This window comes from Leptonychotes weddellii, chromosome 9 (genome assembly GCF_054177405.1).
Source record: "Leptonychotes weddellii isolate Sample4059 chromosome 9, ASM5417740v2, whole genome shotgun sequence".
Classification (NCBI taxonomy): Eukaryota; Metazoa; Chordata; class Mammalia; order Carnivora; family Phocidae; genus Leptonychotes; species Leptonychotes weddellii.
This window is the reverse complement of record NC_138377.1, coordinates 111,165,007-111,192,885: the sequence shown is the minus strand read 5'-3', so window position 1 is coordinate 111,192,885 and position 27,879 is coordinate 111,165,007. Positions and strand designations below refer to the sequence as shown.

Here is a 27,879-nt window from a genome sequence, read left to right as displayed (position 1 = left end):
CCATTCCACCAGGAATAAAAACTCTCCTTTCCGCTTCAGGGTCCCAGGTGACTTCCTGGTATGGTGTCTTCAAGCTGGGGAGAAGGCCAAGGAGAGGCCCCTGCCTATCCCCTCACATTGGCCCAAGAAAGCACTTGCGATGGGGGGGCCCTGGGCATGGGGTCTCCAGGGTCAGCAGGGCAGAGGGACCTGGGGGAACCATGCGCCCCTCTCCAGCCAGCTGGGGTGAGCAGAGGGACCCTGAGTGATGGCTGTAGGAGAGAAGGAAAGCAGACCAAGGTAGTCGCATTCACCTGGCCCTATGTAGACAGGCCCCACGCAGTGCGTGCAGTGTGAGAATCCCCTTGGAGCACCTGTTAAGGGCAGCAGAGTGGGGGTACCATCCTCCCCAGTGAGATCACTGAGCACCTTCATTTTGCAGGTGAGGCCAGCATTATTCTCCCCAGTTTACAGATGTTCAGTGCTTGTTCCAGCCCAGCTCCTTCATGGCTGTGCCTTTGGCCCACAGATCAAGGCCTCGGAGAAAGAAATGAGTGTCTGTGGGTCAGGGCTCTTGTTGCATAATACGTGGAGACTGTCCCACAAAATGCTTTGTAAACATCCTCATTTGTTCCCAGAACTGGGGGTTTCCCAGAGAAAAGCCACTTGATGTTGATCCCCAGGTTTTATAACACCTTTTCTAATTCTGCTTAGGACAGGGGGTGTGGACCATATGTCCAAAAAACCATTTGTCTGGGATCCGGGTTCTCCTGGTAGCGCGACCGCCCAGACCCTTCCACCACCATGATGGATTGAATTGTGACCCTCAACAATTCATGTGTTGAAATCCTAACCCCCAGTACCTCAAAATGTGGCTCTATTTGGAAATAGGGTCATTGAAGATGTAATTAGTCGAGTGGAGTCATACCAGAATAGGGTGGGCCCCTAATTCAATATGACTGGTGTCCCTTATAAAAAGGGAATTTGGACACAGAAAGATATGCACAGAGGGAGAACACATGTGAACATAAAGGCATAGGTCAGGGTGATGCTCCTACAAGCTAAGGAATGCCAAAGATTGCAAACTACCAGAAGGTAGGCGAGAGGCCTAGAATGGATTCTCCCTCACAGCCCCCAGAAGGAAACAACCTTTCCAACACCACGGTCCCAGATGTCCAGCGTCCAGAACAGTGCTAGAGGACATTTCTCTTGGTTAAGTCCCCCAGTCTGTGGTACTTTGTGACAGCAGTCCTGAGAAAGGACTAAGCATCTCACCACGCACTCAGTGGTTTCAGTTGGTTAAGCATCCCACCAGGCTCTGCACAGGGGGTGTCTCTGCTGTGGGCCCTGGGAAATGCCCTGTTGCTGCTCGAGGAGATGCTGACAAGGCCTCACGGGCTGCCATTAGCCTCCTGTTTGCTCTGGCTGACCTTCCCCCTTTCTCTTTTCCCAAAACAAACTTGGCCCTGGCTGAGGCTCACTAATTTCTGTTTACAGAGAAGTTCAGTATATAAATGCTCTCTTAGCTGTTAAAAGTGTTGCCTCTTTGACTGCAGGGTTTTGGAGTCAAGTTAATGATCCTGAGGAAATTTCCAGGCCCTCCCTTTCCAAATGACTGTTGGGAAGCATCAGTGAACAGCCAGCCCTCCCCGAGGCCCCAACAACGAGAGGGGCTGGGAGGTGCCCTCCTCCTTGCTAACAGACAGAAGCTTGGAGAAGGCGGTATGTTTCAGCAGGCGGCTTTAATAAATGTCACTACTGTGAAGAGTGCAAAACAGTGGACAGTGTAGGCTACGCTTGTGTAAGAAAGAGGAGGTTTCAAGTAAGAATTTGTATTTCCTTCTGTTTGCACACAGAAATAGGGAAAGGCCACGCCAAAAATTCATAGGAGGGGCTGCGAAGGGTAATTTTACATCAACTTGGCTATCCCATGGTACCGTCATACTCAGTTGTTGGTTCAAATGCAAGTCTACATATTGCCATGAAGTCATTTTTTTAGATGAGATTAATAATTACATCAGTAGACTTTGAGTAAAGCAGATCACCATCCACGGTAAGGGTGGGCCTCACCCAATCAGTTGAAGGCACTGAGAACAAAGGAGAGAGGATTCTGTCTCTGGACTGCCTTTTGACTTGAGCTGCAACATCACCTCTTCCCAGGGTCTCTAGGCTGCTGGTCCACCTTGCACAATTTGGACTTGCCAGCCCCCACAGTTGCATGAGCCAACTCCTTAAAATCAATCTCTTTCTCTGTCTCCTCTCCCTCCATTGGTTCATGTTTCTCTGGAGAATCCTGCCTAATACAGGGGTTGCCCAGGGCAAACTATTGAGATCTGGAAAAAAGTAGGAGATCAAGGAGGACAGGAATAGAGTAAGATTGCTCAATGTATTCCTTTTTATATCATTAGTTTTTTTTAAAAGATGTATTTATTTTAGAGAGAGAGAGCATGTGAGAGCAGGGAGGGACAGAGTGGGAGGGAGAGAGAGTATCTCCAGCAGACTACCCGCTGAGCATGAAGCCTGATGCGGAACTCAATCTCATGACCCTGAGATCATGACCTGAACTGAAATCAAGAGTGGGACGCTTAACCAACTGAGCCACCCAGGTGCCCCTACGTCATTATTTTTGAAGCATGTGAATGTATTACCTATTAAAATTTAATTATAAAAGAACTTAATAGATGGATAAAAAGAATATACACACACACAGAGGAATATTATTCAGCCATAAAAAGAAGGAAATCCTGCCATACGGAGGCAACTTGAGGGTATTGTGTTAGGTGAAATAAGTCAGACAGAGAAATCCAATACTGTATGATCTCACCGATATGTGGAATCTAAAAGAGCCAAACTCACAGATACAGCAAACAGACTGGTGGTTGAGAGGTAGGGGTGGGTAGAATGGGTGAAGGTGGTCAAAAGGTACAAACTTCCAGTTATAAGATGAGTAAGTCCCGGGGATGTAATGTACAGCATGGTGACTAGAGTTAACAACACTGTATTGCATATTTGAAAGTTGCTAAGATAACAAAATTAAAAGTTCTCACCAGAAAAAAACTGTAATTATGTATGGTGATGGATGTTAACTAAAGGTATCGGGGTGATCATGTCACAAATTATACATATATAAAATCATTGCACAGCGCACCTGAAACCAATACAGTATTATATGTCAATTATATCTCAATTTTTTTAAGTAGGCTCCATGCCTAGCACGGAGCCCAATGCGGGGCTTGAACCCACAACACTGAGATCAAGGCCTGATGAGACCAAGAGCTGGATGCTTAACCAACCGAGCCACCCAGGGTGCCCCTATCTCAATTTTCCAAAAAAGCAAATAAAAAGAACTTCAGAAGGATAGGCACGTGGCTGGTTGAGAGAAAGGGGTCTGGAACATGGGAGGACGTGAGGCAGCTTTCCTTGTTTTATAGCGATCTGGGATTCTACTTTCAATTCTGTTTATCAGAAGAGGCCCCACCTGCATGAACTTGGTGGAAGGTGGAGAACCCCCGCTGTGTGGCCTAGCTTACCTGGGGCATCACACAGGCTCGTTCACCATTCATTTAGAGAAGGCCAGACATGCCACCAAACACACACCTGTCTTGAGTGTCTGCAGAGCTACCAGACAGACTTCAATTTCAAAATTTCCAAACAAGACAGAAGGCAGGCTGCCATGACCGTGGGTAAGAGGGAGCTCTTCTATATAAGGGAGGTGAGGGGCAGCTTACCTGAGTAGATGGCATGAGAGAAGGAGAAGAAGCCGGCTCAGTGAGGAGTCTAAGTAGGAGTGACCCCATGGCTGGGTGCAGAGGAAATACGAGCACAGCTCACCTATTTTCTTCCTGCCTTCCACGTGCCCGGGGCGCCGAGGAGGAAACCAAGGCCAGGAGGGAGAAGTGAGCTGTTCAAGGCTTGCACACCCAGCTGTGCGTGCTTCTAATCTCGGCCAGGGAGCGGTTCTCTGCTCACGACTGGTTGCAGCTTCTGGAAGCCGTCAGAAGCCACAGCTGTGCACACTGGCATGGCGAGGTGTGGGCTCTGCCGTCAGAGCTGCCGGGGTTCAAACCCTGGCTCTGCTGCTTCCTAGCTGTGTGGCCTTGAGTCAACTGTGGAACTTCTCTGGGCCTCAGTTTCCCTTCTTGAGGATTAGATATATTTTGATAAGTGGTATGTAATGGGTCCTCTCTATGTGACAGGTCATATATGCTTTGTTCATGTCATTTATGTAGAAAATAAAATGAAACAGGAGAAGAGGTACATGTGGGGGGAGGGCACAGGAGAGGTTTCTTAGGCAGAATTAAAAAAAATTTTTTTATTGATTTGAGAGAGAGAGAGAGAACAAGAGAGAGCATGAGCTGGGGGAGGGGCAGAGGAAGAGGGAGAGGGAGAAGCAGACTCCCCACTGAGCGGGAAGCCTGTTGAAGGGCTCAATCCCAGGCCCCTGAGATCATGACCTGAGCTGAAGTCAGATGCTTAACTGAGCCACCCAAGTGCTCCCCTAGGCAGGATTTTGAAGAGATTTCAACTGGTCCTTTTGAGCCTCTGGAATGGGGGTTCTACTTCATGGACAGTCCCTGGGCCAGCATCCCTCGCATCCCCAGGGAGTTAGAAATGCAAAACCTCAGGCCCCACCTGGGCGCACTGAACCGGAATCTGCATTTTGACACTCAGGGGTTGGTGTGCACCTTAATTACAGCCAAGAAGCACTGCTCTACTTACTTCTGGGGCCACCACCCTTGCCCTTCAGCCTCCACCACACTGGCTCCTGTTCCCTCCTTCCACCAAGCCAGCATCCCCAGCTTCCCTCTAAGGAGCCCTCCTGTGCTTTGCTTTGGTGTCACCTCATGCATGCCTTAATTCATCAGACACCTTTCTCTCCAAGCAATATGAGTTGGAGAACAGGCAAAGAAGGAAGGACCCCAGCCATTGGGAACCATGGTGAGTATGAGGAGACCCATTTCTTCCTCTCCTGGTGACAGGAGAGTGGGGGGAGATGTGTCCCCTGCATGGGCCTAGGGACAAGGAGACTCAGGCCCTCCTTGGTCTAGAGGTTCCTGTAAGGAGGTCCCTAGGGGGCTCATGCCCTTAGGGCTCAAGAAATGGGCCATGCATGGCATGTCTGGAAAGGAAATGGGGGACCCCCACTCCAGCCCTCTGAAGCCCTCAGCAGGCACAGAAGAGATCCTCATGAAGGAACTTGGGTGGTGGGGACAGAAGCCCTAGGGCCACTGAAGCAATGGGCACCTGCCTAGAGAGTTGCGTTGAGTTCCGTACCGTGGCCAGGCTGAAGGGGCACTTGGGAGGGGTGATCCTTAGCATTGTTAGGGCTGTAACAACACTACACTCTGCCCACAGGAAAGCCCAATCTCCTCCAAGGGAGATGTCAGCAGAAGCCCCCAGAATTGCTTAGACGCAGCTCCCTGTGGACTTCTTGTCTCCCAGTGCCCTTATCCTGGACTCTGGAGGAGTGAGCACTCAGAAGAGGGGAAAGAGTAGCTCAGACAAATCTCAGCCTCCTCCCCAGCTTCAGGCGGCTGTGTCCTGGCTCTGATTGGCACTGGGGGGAGGCAGAGGAGTTTTGTATGGAGTTTGAGAGTAAAGATTTGACAAAGGAACAGGACACTGTAATTCCTAGAATGAGTAACCAAAAGAAGCCAGTTATCATGTTTTAACAATGTCTTGAGCTGCTACCAACTGGGAAAAGGGGTTCTGCAGTGGGGGGCAGATGCTGGAGGATATAAAACCATTTTATGTATGAACTTCAGGGAGTAGGGACTCCTCAACACATGGCCTTGTTGACTTGGGGTGAGCATGAAATGATGGATGGAGATTGAGGGCCCTGTAACTAAATCAGTAAATAGCCCTGCCCCCTCAGAGCAGTGTTCCCTCCTCTGGGCCCCTTCTTCTTCTTGCTCAGTCTTCCACCTGTTCACATAGTCCTTTATTTCAGCCTGAAGAAAGGCTTTATCTGTCAACTGTTAACACACACACACACACACACACACACACACACACACATTATAAGGAATTGACTCACATGATTATGGAGGCTGACATTCCAAGTTTTGCAGTCAGCAAGTGGAGACCCAGGAGAGCTGATGGTGTAGTTCCAGTTCAAAGCCCAGTGGATTTGAGACCTAGGAAGAACCAATGTTTCACTTCAAGTCTGAAGGTAGAAAAAAACTCCTGATGTCTCAGCTTAAAGGTAGTCAGGCCGGAGGAATTCCCTCTTACTCATGGAAGGGTCAGCCTTTTTATTCTACTCAGACCTTGAACTGATTGGATGAGGCCCACCTGCAGTGGCAAGAGCAATCTGCTTTACCCAGTCTACTGATTTAAATGTTAATCTCATCCAAAAACATCCTCACAGACACATGCAGAAAAATGTTTGACCAAATGTCTGAGCACTCTGTGGCCCAGCCAAGTTGACACATAAAATTGATCATCACATCCCCAAAACAAGCAAGCAAAAGCAAAAGCAAAAACCAAAAGAAAAAAACCTTTCCCTAATCATGGCCTCCTGCCAGCCATTTTCCCTTTCTCCTTCTGGTCCCCATCAAACTTTTGCAAAGGTTTTCTGCCCTTGCTCCTTCACTTCTTTATCTCCCTCAGTTTCTCAGCCCAGAGAAGATTCAGATTACAGAATCAGGAATGAAAGAGGTGGTATGGCTACCAGCCTTACGAAAATAAAACAGATCAGATGGAAAGAGCATGAACAATTGTATAACAACAAATTATATAACTAGAGGAAACAGACAAATTCCTAGAAAGACACAAAGTATTGAAACTGATTGAAGAAGAAATAGAAAATTGAAAAGGCCTATCACAAGTTAAGTGACAGTCAGTAATAAAAAAACTTCCAAAAACAACAACCCAAGGCCAGGTGGCTTTACTTGTGAATTCTATCAAATGTCTAAAGGATAAATAACACAGTTCTCTTACAGGTTCTACCAGAAAATAGAAGAGGAAACCATTTGTAACTCATTCTATGAGGTCGGTATTACCCTGATACCAAACCAGACAAAGCCATCATAAAAAGACTACAAACCAATGACACTTAAAAATATAGATGCAAAAATCCTCAACAAAATAGTAGCAAATGGAATCCAGCAGCTTATAAAAAGGATTATAGAACATGATACAGTGAGATTTGTCCCAGGAATCAACATATAAAAGGTTGGTTCAACATATGAAAATCAATCAATGTAATACACCCTATTAATTAATACACACGATCATTTCAATAGACACAAAAAAAGGCATCTAACAAAATCCAACATCCTTTCACAACAAACTAGTTCAACAAACTAGAAATAGAAGGGAAATTTCTCAACCTCAAAAATAGCATCTATGGAGACTCCATGATCTAACATCATACTTAATGATGAAAGACTGACAGCTTACCCCTTAAGATCAGAAACAAGACACGAATATGTGCTCTTGCCACTTCCATCCAACGTAGTGGAGGCTCTGGCTAGGGCACCTAGTCGAGAAAATTAAATAAAAGGTATTCAGATTGAAAATAAAGAGTAAAACTACCTCTATTTGCAGATGATATGACTTTATATACAGAGAATCTCCTCTCAAAATCCATGCAGGAACTATTAGAGGTAATAGGTAAGTTAAGCAATGCTGCATAATACAAGATCAATATATAAAAATCAGTTGTATTTAAGATACACTAGCAATGAACATTCCAAAAATGAAATTAAGAAGTAATCACACAATAACATCAAAAAGAATAAAACACTTAGGAAGAAATTTAACAAAAGAAGTGTAAGACCTGTACACTGAACATTATAGAATTTAAAGATCTAAATAAATGAAAAGGTATCTCATGTTCATAGAGATGAAGATTTAATAATTTTTAAGATGGCAATTCTCCCCATATTGATCTCTGGATTCAATGCAATTCCTCTAAAAATTCCAACTGTTTTCTCATTGCAAATATGGATCACCTGATCTTAGAATTCATAGAGAAATTCAAGGGATCCAGAATAGCCAAAACAATACTGAAAAACAAGGACAAGATTGGAGAATTCAACAATTCCTGATTTCAAAACCTTCTACAAAGCTACAATAATCAAAATTGACATAAGGATGGACATGCAGATCAATGGAATAGAATTTGTAGTCCAGAAAAATCCTTACATTAAAAGCCAATTGATTTTTGACAAGGATGTCAAGACCATTCAATGGACAAAAGAATAGTCCTTTCTATAAATGGGGCTGGGACAACCGCATACCCACATTAAAAAAATATGAATTTGCGTATCTACTGCACACCATATACTCAAAATGGATCAGAAATCTAAATCTAAGAGCTAAAACTATAAAAGTGTTAAAAGAAAACATAGGTTTAAAAATTTGTGACCTTGGATTAGGCAAAGTTTTCTTGGATATAACACTAAAAGCATAAGTAATCAAGGGGAAAATAGGCAAATTGGATTTCATCAAAACTAAAAACACTGTACCTCACATAATATTATCAAGAAAGTGAAAAGAGAGCCCACACACTAGAAGAAAAAGAGGATTTTGCACATAACATTATCAAGAAAGTGAAAAGAGAGCCACACGCTAGAAGAAAATGTCATATATCTAAGTGTCTAATATCCAGAATGTATAAAGAATTCATACAACTCAACAATAAAAAGACAAACGACTCACTTAAAAATAGACAAAGGATTTGAATAGGCATTTCTCCAAAGAATAGATGCAAATTACCAATAAGCACATGAAAAGATGCCCAATATCACTAACTCATTAGAGAAATGCAAATAAAACCACAGTAAGATGCCACTTCACACCCACTTGGATGACTATAAAAAAAACTAATGCTGATAAGTATGTGGAGCAATTGGATCTCTCCTACATTACTGGTGGGAGTGTAAAATGGTGCAGCAGTTCTGAAAAAGTTTGGCAGTTCCTAAAAAAGTCAGACATATAGTCTTCATATGATCCAGCAATTCCACTTCTAGGAATATATCCAAGAGAATTTAAAACATATGTTTATGTGTATATGTACATATGTACAAAAGTATGTATATGAATGCTCATAGAAGCATTATTCATAACAGCCAAAACAAAGAAACAATCCAAATGTCCATCAACTGACGAATGTATAAACAAAATGTGGTAAACCCATAGAATAGAATATTATTCAGCCACAAAAAGATATGAAGTACCAACACATGCTACAACCTGGATGAATCTTGGAAACAATGAAATGTTAGTGAAACAAAAAGCCATGCATTGTCTGGTTCCCTTTGTATGAAATGTCAAGAATAGGCAAATCTACAGAGGCATAAAGCAGATTAGTGGTTGGCAGAGGCTAGGAGGAGTGTGGAACAGGAATTGACTTCTAATGGGTACAGGGTTTTGGGGGGCGGTGGGGATAAAAATTTCTGGAGTTAGACAATGGTGATGGTTGTATAACTTGGTAGATACACTAAAAACCACTGGACTTTATCCTTTAAAATGGTGGCTTTTATGCTATCTAGATTATGCACACACAAAAAAGTCTGGAATTCAATCTAGGATCACACACTGCCTTCACTTGTCATATCTCTTTAATCTTCTTTAATTTAAAACCACTCTCTCTCTACTCTCATTTTTTTTCTCCATAACATTACATTTTTGAAGACATTACCTTGTAGAATGTCTAGTTTTGGCTTGTTTCCTTATGATTATGTTTCCTCATGACTGGTTTCAGTTTAAACATTTTTTTGGGGGGTAAGACAATTCTTATTGTCTTAATATTTGTTATTGGTAATAGAGAAATATAATTGATTTTTATAGTGATCTTGTAGCCAGTGACCTTGATGAATTCTTTCATTAATTTTAATGTCTTACCTGTTTTTGTGAAATTTTATTCTTCTTGGGAATTACAGTGCTGTTTTAATCTGTGGCTTGATACTTTTTATCAGTTTTTGCAAATTCTCTGCTTTTATTTTTTCAAATAGTATTTCTGCCATATCCTAGATACATCTTATATTCCTTTCTCTATTTTCCAACTTTTTGTCTTCCCATGCCTTTGTGTGGACATTTTCCTTTGATCCATCTTCCAGTTCACTAATTCTTTCTTCAGTTGAATTCAAGCTCTTGTTAAATACATCTACTGAGTTCATACTTTTGGTTATTTTTTTAGTTTTAGAATTTCTATTTTGAACCCTTTTTATGCTTTCTCATTTTCTGCTGGAATTGTGTTGTATTTTATTTTCTTGAACCAATTAATCATAGCTATAATGAGGTTTGTTTTGATAACTTCAAATCCTTGGGTGCTCCATGGGTCTGTTTCTACTGTTCATTGATTGTTTTGAGTTTTGCTAATATCTTATCCTCTGTTTTTCCTGGCTATTTCTGATTGAATGCTGGACATTTAGGTAAAAAATTTAAGAGGTAATTTGAGGCTCTGGATTATTGCATCTACAGTTTAAGAGGATTACTTTTTTTGCAGGCAGCTAGACTATAGTTACTGGTGACTCCAAGTCATCTTAATCTAATCAAGGATTGATATGATTTTGAAGCTAGGCTTCAATTCCTTTGAGGGGTGGTCTCTTTTTAATATTCTGTGGTCAAAATGGCCTCAAATTATGGGCTAACTTCTCTGGGATTTCCTTCTTTCCCCCATTTTCTCACTGGCTTGTTAGCTCTCCAACAATGTCAAGCTTTCCATATTGTTAACAGGAAGAAAGTGGCCTGATCGACTGAGTCATTACTGGGCACAGAACCTACCTCACAGCAGCTTGGTTCTTTGCATGTTCTGTGACTTTTGATTATAAAGTCAGGTCCTTATAACTATCTCTGAGAATTCTTTAAGGCTTAAGTCTTTCCCAGAGAATTTATATTTGATTTTGGTGGGTGCCGGAAGGCACTACCAACTTCAAATCACTTTCAACTAAAATTTCCATTTGGAATTCCGTCAGTTTTCAAAGAGAATATGAATCCTTATTACCTACCTTATTGACTATGTACAAGTGGTTAAAGATTTTTCAGGGAGAATGCATTACTCCTTTTTTTTTTCTGTGTTCATCCACTGAAAGTGTTGATTTTCAAGAGTCCTTGCTTTATTTTTTATTTATTTATTTATTTAAAAAGATTTTATTTCTTTATTTGACAGAGAAAGAGACAGCGAGAGCAAGAACAAAAGCAGGGGGAGTGGAAGAGGGAGAAGCAGGCTTCCTGTTGAGCAGGGAGCGTGATGCGGGGCTCGATCCCAGGATCCCGGGATCCCGGGATCATGATCTGAGCCGAAGGCAGACGCTTAACGACTGAGCCACTCAGGTGCCCCTCAAGAGTCCTTGCTTTATGCAGGGGACTCTGATCAGAATTTTCCCCCCAAGCAGCCCCTTCTTTTGTCTCTTGTGCCGGGCATAACTCAGGGTAACTGGGGCTCTAGGCTGTATGGGGCAGTGGGCACTCAGCATAGGATTTAGAGTCAACAGACCTAGATTAGCCTCTTAGCACTGCCATGAATAGTCAAATTGCTCCATGCAGGCATGTGCAGTTTTATCATCTGTAAAACGGATAATATAATTCGCTAACTACAGGAAACCTTGAAGAATAAATCAGATTACCAAACTGAGTCCTTGAGTCAATAAATATTAATTGAGTACCTACTATGTGTAAGGAACTTTTCCAAGTGCTAGGAATACATCAAAAATCTGTGTGCATATGCATGCACATATGTAGAGCAACATAATAAGAAAAATTGAGTAAAATATATGATATTTTAGATGGTGGTAAGTGCTCTGTCAAAAAATAATACAGATGAAGTAAAGGAGATAGGAATATGTGCGTGTGTGGTGGGGGAGTGCTCAGTGGTTCTATATCCCAAACAGCAGCACATGACTTGGCATAGAGTAGAAGCTCAATAAACTTTTGACATGAATTAACAGCTTAGGAGACACCTATTAGCATGTATGGCAAACAACAGTAGCTTTTGTTTTAAGAATGGATATAGTTGCTACTGGACTCTCCTCTTTATGCCCAGTTGATGGCAGGTTCAAGGGTCCTCTGAGGCTCACAAAGCTGTGCTTGGCCTCAGGAGTTATCCAGATGAAAACTGGGATAGAAAATCCACTCCCTTCCTCCTTCTGTGCACAATATCTGCAAGTCTATTGCAGAGCCCCAGACATCTTTCCTCCCCAGGGGGTACTGTCCTGGTCAATGGGCTGACACCTTGCTGTCTGGGTTCTCCTTGTCCTCTAAGGAGAGACAGGGAGCCTCAAATCCAGGGTGAGTGCTGGTGAAACCATGCTGGATGCTCAGGTGCGGGTCCAGGCGCCTGCCCAGGTATGTGCCCGGGTGTGCAGAAGGGGGTGAGAGATTGGCAATGCAGCCTGTCCGTGTGAAGAATGAGGGCATCTGGCCAGCAGGGGGCACCTTGGGTCCAGTTTGGCAGAGCGTTCCTTCCCATCATGGGCTTTTGTCCAAGATCGCACAGCGTTGAGTGGCAGAGCTTGGTTTTAAACTTGCACCTCTTTGACACCGATGGTTACGGTTTTCTCACCGTCCACGGCTCCGTTTCCTCAAATGCAGGCGGGAGCTTCTTACTCAGAGAGCCAAGAAGGCCCGGAGTTCTGGCATAGGCCTGCCTTGTGACAAACAGTATAAAAGCTGACAGAAGAAGCTCCACTGGGTTTTCCAGAGCTTCTCTGCTCTTCCCCTTGAGTTTCAGCATTAACCTGGGAACTTTAAAGAGAAGTATGCCTCTGATTTCTTGGATGTCCCCAAGGCCCATGCTGGTCAGAAGCTCATGGGGCAGCATAGCCAGGTGGCAGTGCTGGAAGGCTCCAGGTTGAAGGTGGAACCATGGAGGGTTTTAAGGACAGCAGCTCCAAATATCTGGCATCCCCCACTGTGGCCCTCCCCAAGCCAAGAGCCTGGACTTAAATATGAAATCTCCACTGTGGATCAGATGAGTCAGCCCTGAGCCAGTGAGGCTTGTGATGCTGTGATGCTCCCATGAGGAGAAGCAGGAGACTGGGGGACATAATGGAAGCTCTGCTAGGGGGCTCATCACAGACTCAGCCCAAAGATCCACTTCTAAGTGCCCTGGGGCCAACCATGGGAATGCCCTTGTTTATCTGCAATTGTTGGCCTGGCTCTATCTCTTTGTCTCCCCACCCCCCTTTCTCTTTCCCTCTCCCTTTCTGGGCAGCAAGCTGCCCCCCAACTACCACCCTAAGCCCTTGGGTCCTGAATGTTGGAGAGGCTAGAGGAGGTTCAAATTAGCCACTCTCCCTAAGCAAATCACCTCACTTGGAATGGAGGTTCTTTGTCTTTTCATACCCTGTTATACAGGCTGCTGTCAGCATCAGATAAAGACTTGGGGGAAGAGGGAGGATTTGAATGCTTCTCCTGATGGTTCATCCAGGGCTAGAGCTTGTCTCTCTTCTAGCCCAAATTGCCTAAGTCACCATCTCTGCCCACCCACCCTTGCCTAGGTGCCAAGTCCATGACAGGGAGGCAGTGTAGGGGGATGGAAAAGTTTGAGGATGGGAATTCTGTCCACCAGGAAAGACCCTGGGCTAGAAGAAGATGGGACCGGATATCCATTCAGAAAGGGAAATGCTACCTTTCAGGAGATGAATGGTGAGAACAGATATTCTTGTTTTGTTCCTGACCTTTGGGAGCAAGCATTCAGTCTTTCACCATTAAGTATGATGCTACTTGTGTGTTTTTCTTAGGTGCCCTTTGTCAGGTTGAAGAAGTTCCCTTCTGCTCCTAGTTTGTTGCATGTTTTATCATGAAAGGGTGTTATATTTTGTCAAATGCTTATTTTGAATCTATTGAGATGATTTTATGTTTTTTTATTCTATTAATATTTAAATCTATCAATTTGACTAATATCAATAATAGTCTATTACTATATTATTAATATGTGGTATGCTAAATAACAACACCTCAAAAATGTCCAAGTCCTAATCTCTAGAACTTATGAATAGGTGACAGGACTACCAACCCCACAGAAATAAAAAGGATTATAAGGAATATTATAAATAATTGAATGCCAAAAAGTTAGATAAACTGGTGAAATGGAGTAGATGAAATGGACACATTTTGAGAAAGTGTCTACCAAAACTAATTCAAGAAGAAGTAGAAAACCTGAATACATCTACAGCAACTAAATTGATGGAGCTAGTCATCAAAAAGTTTTACAAACGAAAGGCCAGAACCAGATGGCTCCACTGGTTAATTCTACCAAATGTTTTAGAAGAATTAACACTAATCCTTCACAAAGTCTTCCAAAAAATAGGAAAGGATGGAAACATTTCCTAACTCAGTCCATGAGGCCAGTATAACCTAGACACCAAAACCAGACAAAGACATCACAAGAAAAGAAAAACTACAGATCAATATTCCTTGTGAATACAGTCCTCAACAAAACACTAACAAACAGATTCCAAGAGTATATTAAAAGGATTGTACACCATACCCAAGTGGGATTTATCTCAGGAGTAAAAGGTTGATTCAACATACAAAAATCGGTCAGTGTAATTGTATTAGTTCCTATTGCTGCTATAACAAATTACCACAAACTTAATGGCTTAAAAACAATACAAATTGATTAGCATCTTCAAATATCTGTCTCTGTTCCATCATCCCACCACCTTCTCTGACTCTAATCCTCTTACCCTCCTTCTATAAGGACCCTTGAGATTAAATTGTTTCCAACAAGAGAATCCTGGAAAATCTCCTCATCTGCAGATCCTTAACCTAATCACATCTATAAATTCCCTTTTGACCATGTAGGCAGGCAGCCTACTTCTCCCTCTGCCACTACCCCTGCTTGTGCTCTCTTGCTCTTTCTCTCTCTCAAATAAATAAAAAATCTTTTTTTTAAAGATTTATCTATACTTTCTTTTTAAAAAGATTTTATTTATTTGAGAGAGGGAGAAAGAGAGAGAGAAAGAGCAAGAGCAGGGGGAGAGACAGAGGGAGAGGGAGAAGCAGACTCCCCACCGAGCAGGGTGCCCGACATGGGGGCTCAATCCCAGGACCCTGGGATCATGACCTGAGCTGAAGGCAGATGCTTACCCAGGTGCCCCTGCATGTTATATCTTTTGCTGTCATTTTACTTTCATCTTATTTGTGTCTTTGAATCTAAAGTGAGTCTCTTGTAGATAGTACACAGTTGGATCATTTTTTTAAAAATTCCTTTCATTAAAAAGCAATCTATACTTTTTTTAATTGGAGAGTTTAATCCATTTGTGTTTAATGTAATTATTAATAGGGTAGGATTTATGTCTTCCATTTTGCTGTTTGTTTTCTATATGTCTTAGTTCTTTTTGTTTCTCTGTTTCTCCATTACTGTCCCTTTTGTGTTAAAATATACTTTCCAGTGTAGTGTATTCCCTTGTTTATTTTACTATATATTTTTTTATTTTCTCAGTACTTCTTTTCACAACTTTTCTGTGATAGAAGTTGAAATAATACTAACTTAATTTTAATGATATACAAAAGGTTTGTTTCTATATAGCTCTGTTCCCTCTTCCCTTCTTTACTATCACAAATTATAACTCTATACATTGTGCACCCATCAACAGACTTATTATTGTTTTATGCAGTTGCCTTTTAAATCATCTTCTTAAATGTCTCCTTCGTCAATCTTCTAGAAGAAAGGAGTTACAAACAAAAAGATCAAATTATACTGTTATTTTACTCAGTTTAGGCTGGTGTAACAAAATACCTTAGAGTGAATGGCTTAAACAACATTTAATTCTTACAGTTCTGGAGGTTGAGAAGAATAAGATCAAGATGCCAGGAAGGTTGAGTTTTGTGGGGACCCTCTTTCTGGCTGCAGACAGCCACCTTCTTGCTGTATCCTTACGTGGTGGAGAAAGAGATCTCCTGTCTCTTCTTAAAAATAAGTGCATTAATCCTATCATGAGGGTCCCAACCTCATGACCTAATCTGACTCTAATTACCTCCAAAAGCCCCACCTCCAAATTCCATCATGTTGGGGATTAGGGCTTTGATACATGAATTCTGGAAGGACACAAACACTCATTCCATAGTAACTGTCTTTTTAATTTACCTATGTAGTTACCTTTACCAGTACTCTTTGTTTCTCATGTGGATTCACATTTCTTTGCCATTTGTCTCTTCTGCCTTCCTGTTCATTCCTCTTCATTTTCTAACTTATTTCCTTTCCCCTACAGCTTCAGGCATCCTTTTATTTCATTCTGTAGGCCTGCAAGAGTTTAACTTCCTATCTGTGCAACCATTGACTTCTGCCACTTTCCAATGTCATGGTTCCCAGGATGCCTTCTCCCTCTGCCCTCATCCTAAGTACAGTGTGAGGGCACCTATTTTCCAAGCTATAGGAACATAATCCACTTGAGGAAAAACTGACTTTCAAAAAATATCATATTTTCTATCTTGTCTCTAGAGGCTGGGGCAGTAACCTCCACATTGTCTATTCTACTCTAGCCGGTTGCACATAATTAGCAATCATTAAATAAAGCAGTTGTCCCCTTGAGTAGATATGGGGCTCCAGTAGAGATGTTGTAAAACACAGGGTAGACTTAGTAATAGATATTTGGTAGGAGCAGACCACCAGGGCTGGCCATTAACACCACATTATTCGGGGCCATTGTTAAAGGACTAATCAATTGTGAATTAAGAGTTTGAGCCACATATAACTTAATTGTGGTATGGTGTCACCATTAATCATGTTCTGGAATGCTGAGAAAAGACTGAAGTGAGCTAAAAGTCGAAGGTTTAAGGTTTCTTGAAACAAAGCTCATTTAATGATATTCATGAGTGAATGACGTATTGTGGTAACCAGTCCTTGGTATTAGTCCAATTCCATTGGTGATCCCAGGGGCTAGATAGCTGCCCAGATGCTGAGCTTTCTGGAAAACAGTGATTAGTATTCAGCATTTGTCTGGGGAGAAACCATATACAGCACATCTTGTATTTTCAAAGATCCAAATGGAGATGAAATGAGAAGGAGAGGTTTAAGATTTCCACATAAAATTCAAAAGTTGTATTAGGCTGGAGAGAGGGGCCAGTTCCTTGCAGTTGGGGACTTCCTCAGAGCCCCATAGGACTGGAAACTGACCTAAAGATGAAAGTCAACTTTGGAGGGACAGGAAACAAAGCATGCTTGGGGTTGGGAAAACTGCTAAGATGTTTTTTAATGCTATTGATCCAGCTATTATTATTACCATGAACAACAATAACACTGGCGACCATCTCTTTGGACCTACTCTGTACCAGGCTCTGTCCTAGGTGTTTTGTTGACACTGCAATATATACTTTAACTTTCAGAACAATCTTTCATGGTAGGTTGTATTATCTTAAGATGTGAAAATCATGAACCACATGTACCCATGGCATTGAGCACACAAAAATTCTGGAGTTGGGGTGGTCATGAATCATCTTCCTGCTGCCTCTTCACTGTTCCTATAAATCCATATTGTGGGGCTGGTTCTTCCCCTGGCCCTGGATGAAAACTTTGGCCCATGAATTTTCTGGTCTCTCCTAGGTAATAAAAACAGTTCTATGGTCATATTCTCAAGTCAAGTAAATCTGCAACTATTGTCTCAATTCAGTAATAAAAATATCTAGTTCTGTTTAATAGTCCAAATTCTGAACTTAGTTAAAGTGGAGATTACTCTTTCTCTTACATGGACTGGAAACCTTCTTGGAAGAGGGGTCCATGATAAGCCTCCCGAGTTTTTCTCGGGGCATTCTTCTGTGAATTGGGGAGGGTGGAGAGAAAAGGGGAGGAGGAAAGATCCCACTTGTCAGGTACTCATGTGGCTACTGAGTATAAGCATTCTTTGGGCCTCATGGGCACCAAAGGCTGACTTTCCTCCTAGAACATTTTGATAGGTTGCTTGGAGATATACACCCACTGTCCCATCATCTGCTGGGATCTCCCTTCTATAGGGCTGTGTGGGAGACATCTTTCCTCCATTTGTGGCTGACTTGCAGCTCCTTCCTCAGCTCCTGGATGTGGGCAGGTTAGAGTTGGATTCTTGCAGTCCCCTCACTACACAGTCTTCTTGGACAGGACCCAAGCCCCCCTACACTGGTTCTCTCTTACATGGAGCCCACATACTCCACACACTCTAGAAAGGCAGGCCGATCCTGGTGCAGCCACCTCTCTTGTGTTTTGCCATCAAAACAGCTAGGCAGCCTGCTATGAACTGAATTGTGTCCCTCCACCCCCCATTTCTATGTTGAAGTCCTAAGCCCCAGTGTGATGGTATTTGGAGACAGGGCCTATAACAAGGTAATTAAGATTAAATGAGGTCATAAGAGTGGGGCCCTGATCCAGTAAGATTAGTGTCATTATAAGACAAGATGCCAGAGGGTTATTCTCTCCCCACCTCCCTTTCTCTCTCCTTCCCTCTCTCCCTGTCTCCCTCCCCACTCCACACTAAATTACATTCAGAGGAGGTCCATGTGAGGGAACAAAGCTGCTGTCTGCAAGCCAGGAAGTGGGCTCTCACCAGAAACCAAACCCTGCTGGACCTTAACATGGGGCTTCCAGCTTCCAGAACTGTGAGAAAGATATCTCGCTTGTTTAAGTCACTCAGTCAGCGATATTTTGTTATGGCAGCCCAGGTGGACTGATGGAGTCCTCTCTCACATTTTTTATTTCTCTGGTGTGAGCTGGGCACCAGTCCACTGTGCCACTCAAGCTTCCGGGTATGTGTTAAATCCTGGAGAAGTCCCCATGTAGCCCCTCTCCCTAGGCATAAGGGAAGTAGGAGGCACCATCTCCCTCTCCCCATTGGCAGGGCCAGAGTGAAGCTCACAGCACACCCCAGTGCTCCCCAAAGAAATCTTTGAATCATCAATATTTTTGGATCCATGAAGTGGGTGTGGGGTCTAAGAGATGTGTGGTTGGTTTTTCTACATAGTTTGACAATTTTGGTCAGGCACTGTCTTAGGCACACAGTATCTACAGCCTTGATATCAATCCAAACTTTCACTTCAGTGCCATTTAGTACACAGATGGGAAGAAGGTAGACCTATGTCTTGAATCCAGGCCTCTTGAAGATTTGTGGTCTTTCCACAAAAATATTGCACCAACCTTCTGAAATGGAAGGATTTCAGGCCATAGGCTCCTGAGGGCAGGGCTCTGTCTGTCATATTTACCACTGTATCCTTTGACTTCTGACATGCTTAGCACAGAGACTACATTATTAGCAGGGGACAACTGCCATATGGACTAGTACAGTGCCAGGCACATCACAAGGGCTCAATAAATAACTGTTAAAATTATTGAATGGAACTCTCTAGCACCAGAAGGAGGGGTTGGGAATCAGGTAAAAATTCTGGGGTCTTCTGAGGGGTCCAAGGAAGTCTGTTCAGCAAAGGGGGACATAACCACCTGAACATTTCCCATGGGGCTAGACCAGGCCCATTTCCATTTTGGTCCAGCTTCTACCTCTCCCCGCTTCCTTCCAGGGATACATGAGCCATCTCCTCTCCACCCAGGGGCTGCTGTTCCACCTGGCCCCCAAAGGAGACACTTATTGGAGGACAGAACCACAATGGGTGAGCAGGCTGCAGCAGGTCAGAAGAAACTAGTATCTCAGCCACCTTGGAGGGGAGGAGTCCCCGCCTGGGTCCAGCCCTCAGATAAAGCTGCAGTCCATGGTTTGGTGGATCGTCTTTAGCCCTTGGTCAAAGCAAGTGGAAAAAAGAGAGAGAAAGAGAGAGAGAGAGAAGCCCAGTTTAGGACAGGGGCCAAGGCTCATTGCTGCTTTCCGTTTCACCCCTAAAGTGCTGTGTGACCTTGGCAAAAATCAATATTCTCTAAACAGGCTGGGTACGGGGGGAGTCTGCTGGCTAATGTGTCACCCGTGTATGTTGCAAGGAATAATGACATAGGCTCCACGAAGCCTGTTTTGTCCTTGAGGGACAAACAGTACAAGCTATTTATTTTAGGAGCATGGCTTCACCAGCTCTTCCAGCTCAGCTCAGAAACACCCCTGGCCATGCTGGCATAGTCTCTCAGAAGGAGCAAAGTCTAATTAGGTGTCCTTTTCTGTCTGGAGCCTAGCTGGCCTCATCTGAACAGAGGGCAAACATGGTGTTAGTCAGGCAGCAAGGTCCTCTGTATCTGACCATGGCTGCCTCTTGTCCTCATTCACTCATCCAGACTCTTTATTGAGCCCTTCATCTGCAACAGGCCCAGGGGGTGCAAACATACTGGTCTTTGCACCCCCAGTTTCAACTCCTATCACCGCCATGATGCTGCACCCCATGTTCCAGCAACTTTTCATCTACCCCGTCCCTTCTACCCGGAATGCCCTTTTCTCGTCTCTGCCTGCCAAATCCTTACTTTTCCGTCAAGTACCTTCTCTGTGAGATTTTCATGGACTCCACTAAGCAGAGCAAGTTACTCTGTGTTCCTGTCACTTTGAGGGGCAAAGACAAGAACACCTCACTGGCTTCAGCCTTCCTGGTGCTGAATGTGGCCACGCCTACTGTGTCTGTGCTGATGGATGGCCCCGGATTACTCTGAACTACTCAGAGCCAAATAAGACCTCATTTGAGGTGGTTTCACCCATAAATCTGCCTCAGGACCTAGAACCCGCACCCAGTATTCCTTCAGGCCCCTCAGGGGCAGTTTTTAGTTCGGATAAGGCTGGGGTCCGCGACGGGTAGACCAAAGGTTCAAAAGGTTCCTATCATCCAGAAAGCTTGCATGATATTGAGATAAGGATATAAATATTTTGGTGTTTGATTTATTAGTGTTTTCTCTTTCCAAAGAGATCCAGGAAGAGTGAGGCCCATTTCCCAACTTAAGAAGGAAGAACAAGTTATGGGTCAGCTGAAGGTGTGCGGGCTGAGCATGGCAGGGAGGTACATGGTCGACCACCTGCTTAAACACAACCTATTGACCCATCTGCTCCCCTCCCGTGAAACCCACCCAGCCAGGCAAATGGGTCCCAGGGTGTCCACCTGTGGGTCCTGCCTGAATCCTCCGGATATAATGTATTAATAGCATATTTAAGGTAGAGCATGGCCAGCAGATCAGGAGAAGATTGCCAATGAAAAGAGAGTTTGTTGTTATTCACAGTTCCCAAAAGGGGGGTGCAGGGCCCCATGGGAAGCACTAGGGTCAGTCAGGAGGCAGATGAAGCTGATGTAGACAAAAGCCTTTACTGTGGTTTCTGTGGGAAGGAACGGGCAAGGCAGGGTGAGCAGGCTTAGGACTGCCTCGTTTGAATAATACCAGTGGGCTCTGGAGTATAGGGTTTGTCCCTCGTTGCTTGAAAGCTCGTCCTGAGGTGATTAGGGCAGGAGGAGAGTGGCGCAGAGTATTAGAGTGAGAGCCTCACAAAGAAGGTAGCTGTGGGTGTGGTATGGTGGTTGGGGATTGGTTGGTTTGCATGTGAAAAGCACACTCTTGGACAGTCTATCCTGGGGTATCCAGATGAGCAAGTGTCTAGGGATTGGTTAGCCCTGGGTGGGGAGCTCTGTCCCACTATTCAGCTCTGTATTTGTAGTGCAAAGCAGCCATAGACAATATATATATATATACAGACTGGCATGCTTGTTCCAATAAAACTTTATTTATAAACAAAAGCAAATAGGCAGTGGGAAGGAATTGGCTGTTGGGCCATAGTTTGCAGACTCCTGGCTCAGAGAGTTTGGTGTCCACGGGCAAGCATGCACAGGGTATGGGAGGGGGATGGAGAGACAGGGCTGGAGGCTGGACAGCATGTTGCCTTGAGAGTGAGCTGGGTGTTGGGCTTCAAGTAGGGAAGCAGTCAAGGGAGCCCTTATTAGACTTCAGAGAGTTGCTTTGGTATTAGTATGGTGGCCGGAGGGGGCAAGACTAGCCAGGAGACAACTGCAATGAGCCTGAGCCAGAACAGTGTCCACTGGGGGTGGTGAAGAAGGACAGACTGAAGGGAATTTAAAGGACAGAAAGTGACAGGACCTATGAATATCCTGTCTATGGGCTGGTTCTCAGGTTTCTGGCTTTTAGAAGAATGGGTGGATGGTGGGGCCACTCATTGTGATGAGCAGGCCTGGGGAGGGGCCATGAACATGAGAATTGACCCCTGCTCATTGTGGGAGACTCTGGAGAAGGGCGAAGATGAGCTTCCCACTGCGCGTTCCATGGGACACCAATAGGTGAGCTAAGCAGAAGGAGGTATGGTTGCTCTCGGCCCTTGAGGATATAATTCCATTTCCTTCTCGTACCTGCTGTCAGTTAGCTGTTATTCCTCTGGGGTTAGGTGTCTTTCCTCTTTGGTTGCTTCTAATTTCCTTTTCATCCTTATTTCTGCAGTGTCACTACGATGTGTGAGGTATAGATTTATTTCCATTTATTCTGTTCAGCATTTGTGGCAACTTTTTTTTTTTTTAAAGATTTTATTTATTTATCAGAGAGAGAGACAGACAGAGGCAGGCAGAGGGAGAAGCAGGCTCCCTGCTGAGCCTGAGCCGAAGGCAGAGGCTTAACCGACTGAGCCACCCAGGTGTCCCTTGTGGCAACTTTTGATACAAAAACTCATGACTTAATTTTTTTTTTTTAATTTTAAAAACTGATGACTTTCATCAATTCTTGGCCATCCTATCTCTCCAAATATGGCTTCTCTGCCATTTCTTCTATTCTCATCTTGGGAGCTCCTATGAGACAAAAGTTGATACCTTTCAAATTGTTCTCACTCTGTCTTAATGACACTTTCAGTAAAACCAACCAAACAAACCCAGAAAAATTTCATTTCTCAATACTGCCTTTTAGGTAAAATTCTTCAATCCTACCTTCCAATCACGAATACTCTGATTCCTTCAGCGTTACAGTTTATCCAGTGTTTTGAGTTTTTCATTGTAATGACTTTGCTTATTAATTACAAGTTTTCTTGTTGGCTCTTTTTCCTATCCTCTTGGTTTTGTTTCATGATTTCCTGTTCCTTTGAAAATGTATGCTACTCCTTGATTTATCTCCTTGGGCATCCTAAAATAGCCATGTCAGAGTCTGGCTTACATCTGCAACTGGCTATGTGCAGAGAGGTATGTCCATCCACCATGGCTAGGTGGCATGGTCTAGACAGCAAACTGCACAGGACTATCCAGTGTGGTTTGACCCATCGATAGCTTGGAAAGCACAAGTAATGTCATTATGAAGTGACACTGGTGATCAGTGCAATGCTGGAGGCAGAGAAGTCATTTCATGGTGCTTACAAGGGAGGCACTCAAACTTTGAGAACTTGGCTTTGCTGAATTACAGCCATCTGAAAGACAGCGGATCTGATTACTCCTTGGGCAGAGGTTTGTTTATCCTAAATGCTGAGCCAATGGCCCTATTAGTTTTGAACTGAGTTACATATTTTTCCACATTTGGGCAGAGCCACTATTTGCCAAGAGAAGGGTACGTACAACAACATATTGTTATGTTTCTTCAAGGACAGGGGACCGTGCATCATCACTCATCCTTCCCTCCACCTTACAGTCACCACACTGCCCCATCAAAGTGTATTGACTTACACTGTAAAATGGTCATTTAGTATAGAAGTCATGATATAAACAAATTTGATACTCCATCATTTGTACATTGAGATGGGTGTTGCATTTGCCTTGGGAGCCTCTGTCCTAATTGAGCCATGTGGCCACTGCTCCAGAGGACACAGGGATCCTGCTGAAATTGCTTTAGGGCCATTATATAAGGCACACCAGAATGTTCCAAGTTAACCAGCCCTGCGGTCACACTTCACATGTAGGCATTGTGTATATGCATGTATGTCCATTAGATATATACAGAATACAAATGAAATATATTATAATGTAATATATATGGATATAACTATTTTATAAAAAACAATATTGGCAAAAATCATTACCACATCAAACCAACATTGCTGAACATTTGCAACACTCTCTCTTCCCTTTACTGAATTCCACTTTAATAAAAAGACATCTGGCTTCCATCGAAGTTTCAAAAATTTTCTGTATTTGATAGGTCAACAATTACAATAGTATGTTGACCTTGCGATATACTATTTTAATAATGTGTTAATACATAGCAATCTTTGGATGGAACTTCCAGAATTGCTGTTTTATAACCATCAACTGGCATGTTAAAACTAACCTCAGTGGCAAGAAAGCCAATTGCTGATGTGTATCATTAGCCAAAGGAATGTTGCACGTGTGATCGGCACACACAGAATTAAGCTGGAAGTGAGCATCGGGAGACTTCTAAAACTTCTAAAGAACAGTTAGTTTGCAAGGATTCTGGGTGAGTGGTTTGAGAGTGAACTTTTAAAGGGTACTCAGTCATCTAAAGACTCAGTGGAAACAGTCCCTAGAGGAACTCACTCTTCCCTGGAGACCCATGAGTGGGCCCTCAGTGAAAGTTTCTACATCAACAACGGGCCCAAAGTCAGAAATGCACTATCATCCGAAACTGGAAGGAGTGGTAAAATGTAGACAGTGACCAAGAAAAAAGGAGTGAAGGAGGGATGGGTAGAGGAAGGGAGAGAGAGAATAAATAAATGTAACCCAAGAAGGAGACAGAAAGTAAGATAAAAAGATGGCAAGCATGGAGAAGAGAGAATGTTGAACACAGAGAATGAAGGGGAGAGAGAGGCTATGGAAGGAGCAGGGAGGAGCCTGTTGAGACCGCAGGGACACTCCTTTTCCCTGAGCCTCATTTAGGCCAACCTGCACGTCTGTGCACATAACGTCTGTGTGTTGGACCTTGGGAAGGGGCAGTCACGGGGTGGGGCCCAAGGTAGCCCTGCTATGTGCTGATCTGCATCCTCATCCCTCTGCTGGAAAGGAGTTTTGTTTTAGCTTGACTGGGCTCTATCTACCAAAGGACCCTTTGATTCACTGGGTCATTTACATTTTTCCTACAGAAGGATAGAGTCCCCCAGACCTGAGTAGCTAGTTTTTTCCAAGGGAAATCCCAGCATTCTCCTAAGGAATTCTAAGAGGAAAACCTAATTTCTTTGTCATTTTTGAAAGTTATCCCCTGAAATGCTGAAGCTCCTTGGGTTCTTTTTTTTTTTTTAAGATTTGTTTCAGGGAGAGAGCGAGAGAGAGAGAGCGAGCAGTGGGGAGGGACAGAGGAAGAGGGAGAGAGAAACCCAAGCAGTCTCCACGCTGAGCGCAGAGCCAGGCATGGGGCTTGATCTCACGACCCTGAGATCAGACCTGAGATCAGACCTGGGCAGAAACCAAGAGTCGGATGCCCAACCAACTGGGCTACCAGGCGCCCCAAAGCTGCTTGGGCTCTAGAAGGGGTTGTTTTTCTGAGAAGGGCTTCAAAATCAAGGGGATGACAATTTCATAGTGCATGGGGGAGTAACGAGTGTCCTTCGTACAGGAAACCCCACAGTGAGCACCCACGTTGCATTGCATCCCAGCCTGCAGGCACATGAGCCTATCCTGACAACTCCTGGAGCCTCACAGTTAAACTTTTATTCCCCAAGCACCAGATGGTGGCGCCCCATCAAGCTTTACAAGGATCTTCACCAAACCTCAGACTCTTTGCCTCCTGAATCTGTCACTGTACTGTTCCAAAGATGAAATGAAAAGGAGAGAAAACAGCTTCTAGATCACCATGGCAACCATCTGGAAACACCTGTCTCTGTTGGCAAGGGGTGGCTGAAAACGGGGAGAATTTGAAAACCTGCAAACATCTTGTTTTCATTGACTTACAGCTAGTTGTCCAAATATTTGCATCACTTGAGGTATATGCAAAAAAAAAAAAAAAAATCATTGAATTTAGAGTGCACTTCTTTTATCGAGTACAAACATCTTCTGGTACAATCCTGAACTTATCTGAAAATAATCTAAGTAATATTAAGTTGTAACCAGCAAAGGGGAAGTGTGTTCACTTAGTGCATGCACATTCTGGGCACTAGGGATGTGGAGATACACGGGAGGCATGTGTTTTCTACCCTGGTGGCACTTACCTTCTAGATGGGCAGACAGACAACATGCTAGTTAAACAGGTTAACAGACTAGTGATAGGTTATGGTAAGAACTGAGGAGGGAACAAAGATGGCTGCCGTGACTGGGAAGTCACTTCAGAGTTCAAGGAAAGTCTGTCTGAGGAATAACATTTCAGCTGAGGCATGAGGGATGTAGATAATCAGCCATGGGAAGAACTGGGGTTGGGGAGAGGTGGGGACAACACAAGTAATAGGACCTGCAAAGGCCCAAAGTGGTGAAGAGGGTGGAGGATCGTCAGACAGAAGGAGGCCGTGTGGCTGATGTGGGTGTGAGCACGACCATGTGGGAGGTGAGGACAGCAGGGGCAAGATCACACAGGGCCTTGAGATGAGAAAACTCCAGGGGTAAGAAGCTATTGAAGAGCTTTAAATGGGGGAATGCCAGGATTTATGTTCAGGAGATACTGCTTTGACTGACATGTGGAGAATGTATTGGAAAGAGCCAGAAATGAGGGAGGGAGATGGTCAGGAAGCTTTTGCAGGGTCCTGGTGGGAGTCTGTGACTTGGTGCCTAGTGGTGGCAGAGACAGATGGAGAAGCAGACAGACTAGAGGCATAATTTTGAGGTAGAACCAGTGGTATTTATGGCTACTTTGGACTAGGGATAGAAAGGGCATAGATAATAAATGGAGTCTTGGTCCAGGTTTGGTTCCTAGTGGGCCCAGTGGTTCCTTATGGTCACCAGTGATCATTCCTCCTGTCCCTGAATGCGCACTTGGAATGGATTAACTTGGCCTGTGGAACAAGGCACTATTGTCACGGGGAAGGCCAAGTGGAAGCCTGAGCAACTGCCTCCCTCTCTCCAGGCAAGAAAGTAAGTCAATAGGAATATTGCAACCCAGTGAGGGTGGCATATGTGAGCGTCACGCTGAAGGACCTAAAGAATGCAGGGGAGGTTATCCCATCATATATATCCCCATCAAAGTCATCAGTCGGGCCCTCACCAAATTTAGATTTGGTCCTGTCATATAACAGTGGACTACCACAGCTTTAACCACTGTCATAGAATTAGCCACAAATGGACTGCTGTGACAGATGTGGTATTTTTTCTAGAGCTGATTGACAAGGTTCAAGATACAAGGTATAGGATTATGAAGCTAGGAAACGCATTCTTTTCCATCTCTGTCGGAGAGAAAGACCAGAGTAATTCACGCTCACGTGTGACAGACAGCAGTAGCCATCATGCGCAGCCTCCTCCAAGGGCTATGTTAACGCTCTGTTATGATGTAGCCCCAGAAGGCCTGGACTGCCCAGACCCTCCGCAGAATCCACACTGATCCACTGTATCCATGATATCCTGTTAATCAGACCAGACAAGCAAGAAGAGGCATGTAAATTGGAGGCCTTAGTAAGATACCTGTGCTCTAGCAGGTGGGAGATAATTACTGTGAATATTCAAAGACACATGTTATCAGTGAAATGTTTAGGAGTCCAGAGGTCTAGAGCGTGCCAGGACATCCCCTCCGAAGGGAAGAGCACTTGATTGCATTTTGCTTCCCCTACCATTAAGAATGAATCACAACAAAGAGCAAGTGTCGTTGGCTTCTGGAGGCAGTCCCAGGAGAATCACTCGCCAGCAGTAGGGCTAGGACTGATGGAGCCGGTCACATGTGCCATGCCGGACTTTAGAACTGCTATGGACAGTGGATACCATGTGCTTGCCCTTTCCCTCCTTTTAAATAGAGAGTATCTACTTCAGTTCTCCTGTGTCCATCCCACCATTTTCTCTTGGGTGTTGGAGGTTGTGAGGAGCCAATGTCTTTTTTGAGTTCCCTGGTCTTTATACTGAGAGAAATAGTGTTCAAGAAGCTCTCCCTATGCAAGCTGGTGCAGCCACTCTGGAAAACTGTATGGAGGTTCCTCAAAAAGTTGAAAATAGAGCTACCATATGATCCAGCAATTGCACTACTGGGTATTTACCCCAAAGATACAAAAGTAGCGATCCGAAGGGGTA

General features: G+C 43.9%; 1 protein-coding gene across 1 annotated transcript in view; it reads right to left on the bottom strand.

The window, feature by feature from the left end:
• Positions 1-2,858: 2,858 nt before the first annotated feature.
• ADAMTS17 (ADAM metallopeptidase with thrombospondin type 1 motif 17) overlaps positions 2,859-27,879 on the bottom strand; it is a 280,407-nt gene continuing 255,386 nt past the window's right edge. Inside the window, exon 20 of the mRNA XM_081831556.1 lies at positions 2,859-6,116. Within this exon, the coding sequence (XP_081687682.1) occupies positions 6,051-6,116 (66 nt within the window). The 3' untranslated portion in view covers positions 2,859-6,050. The remainder of the gene's footprint in view (positions 6,117-27,879) is intronic.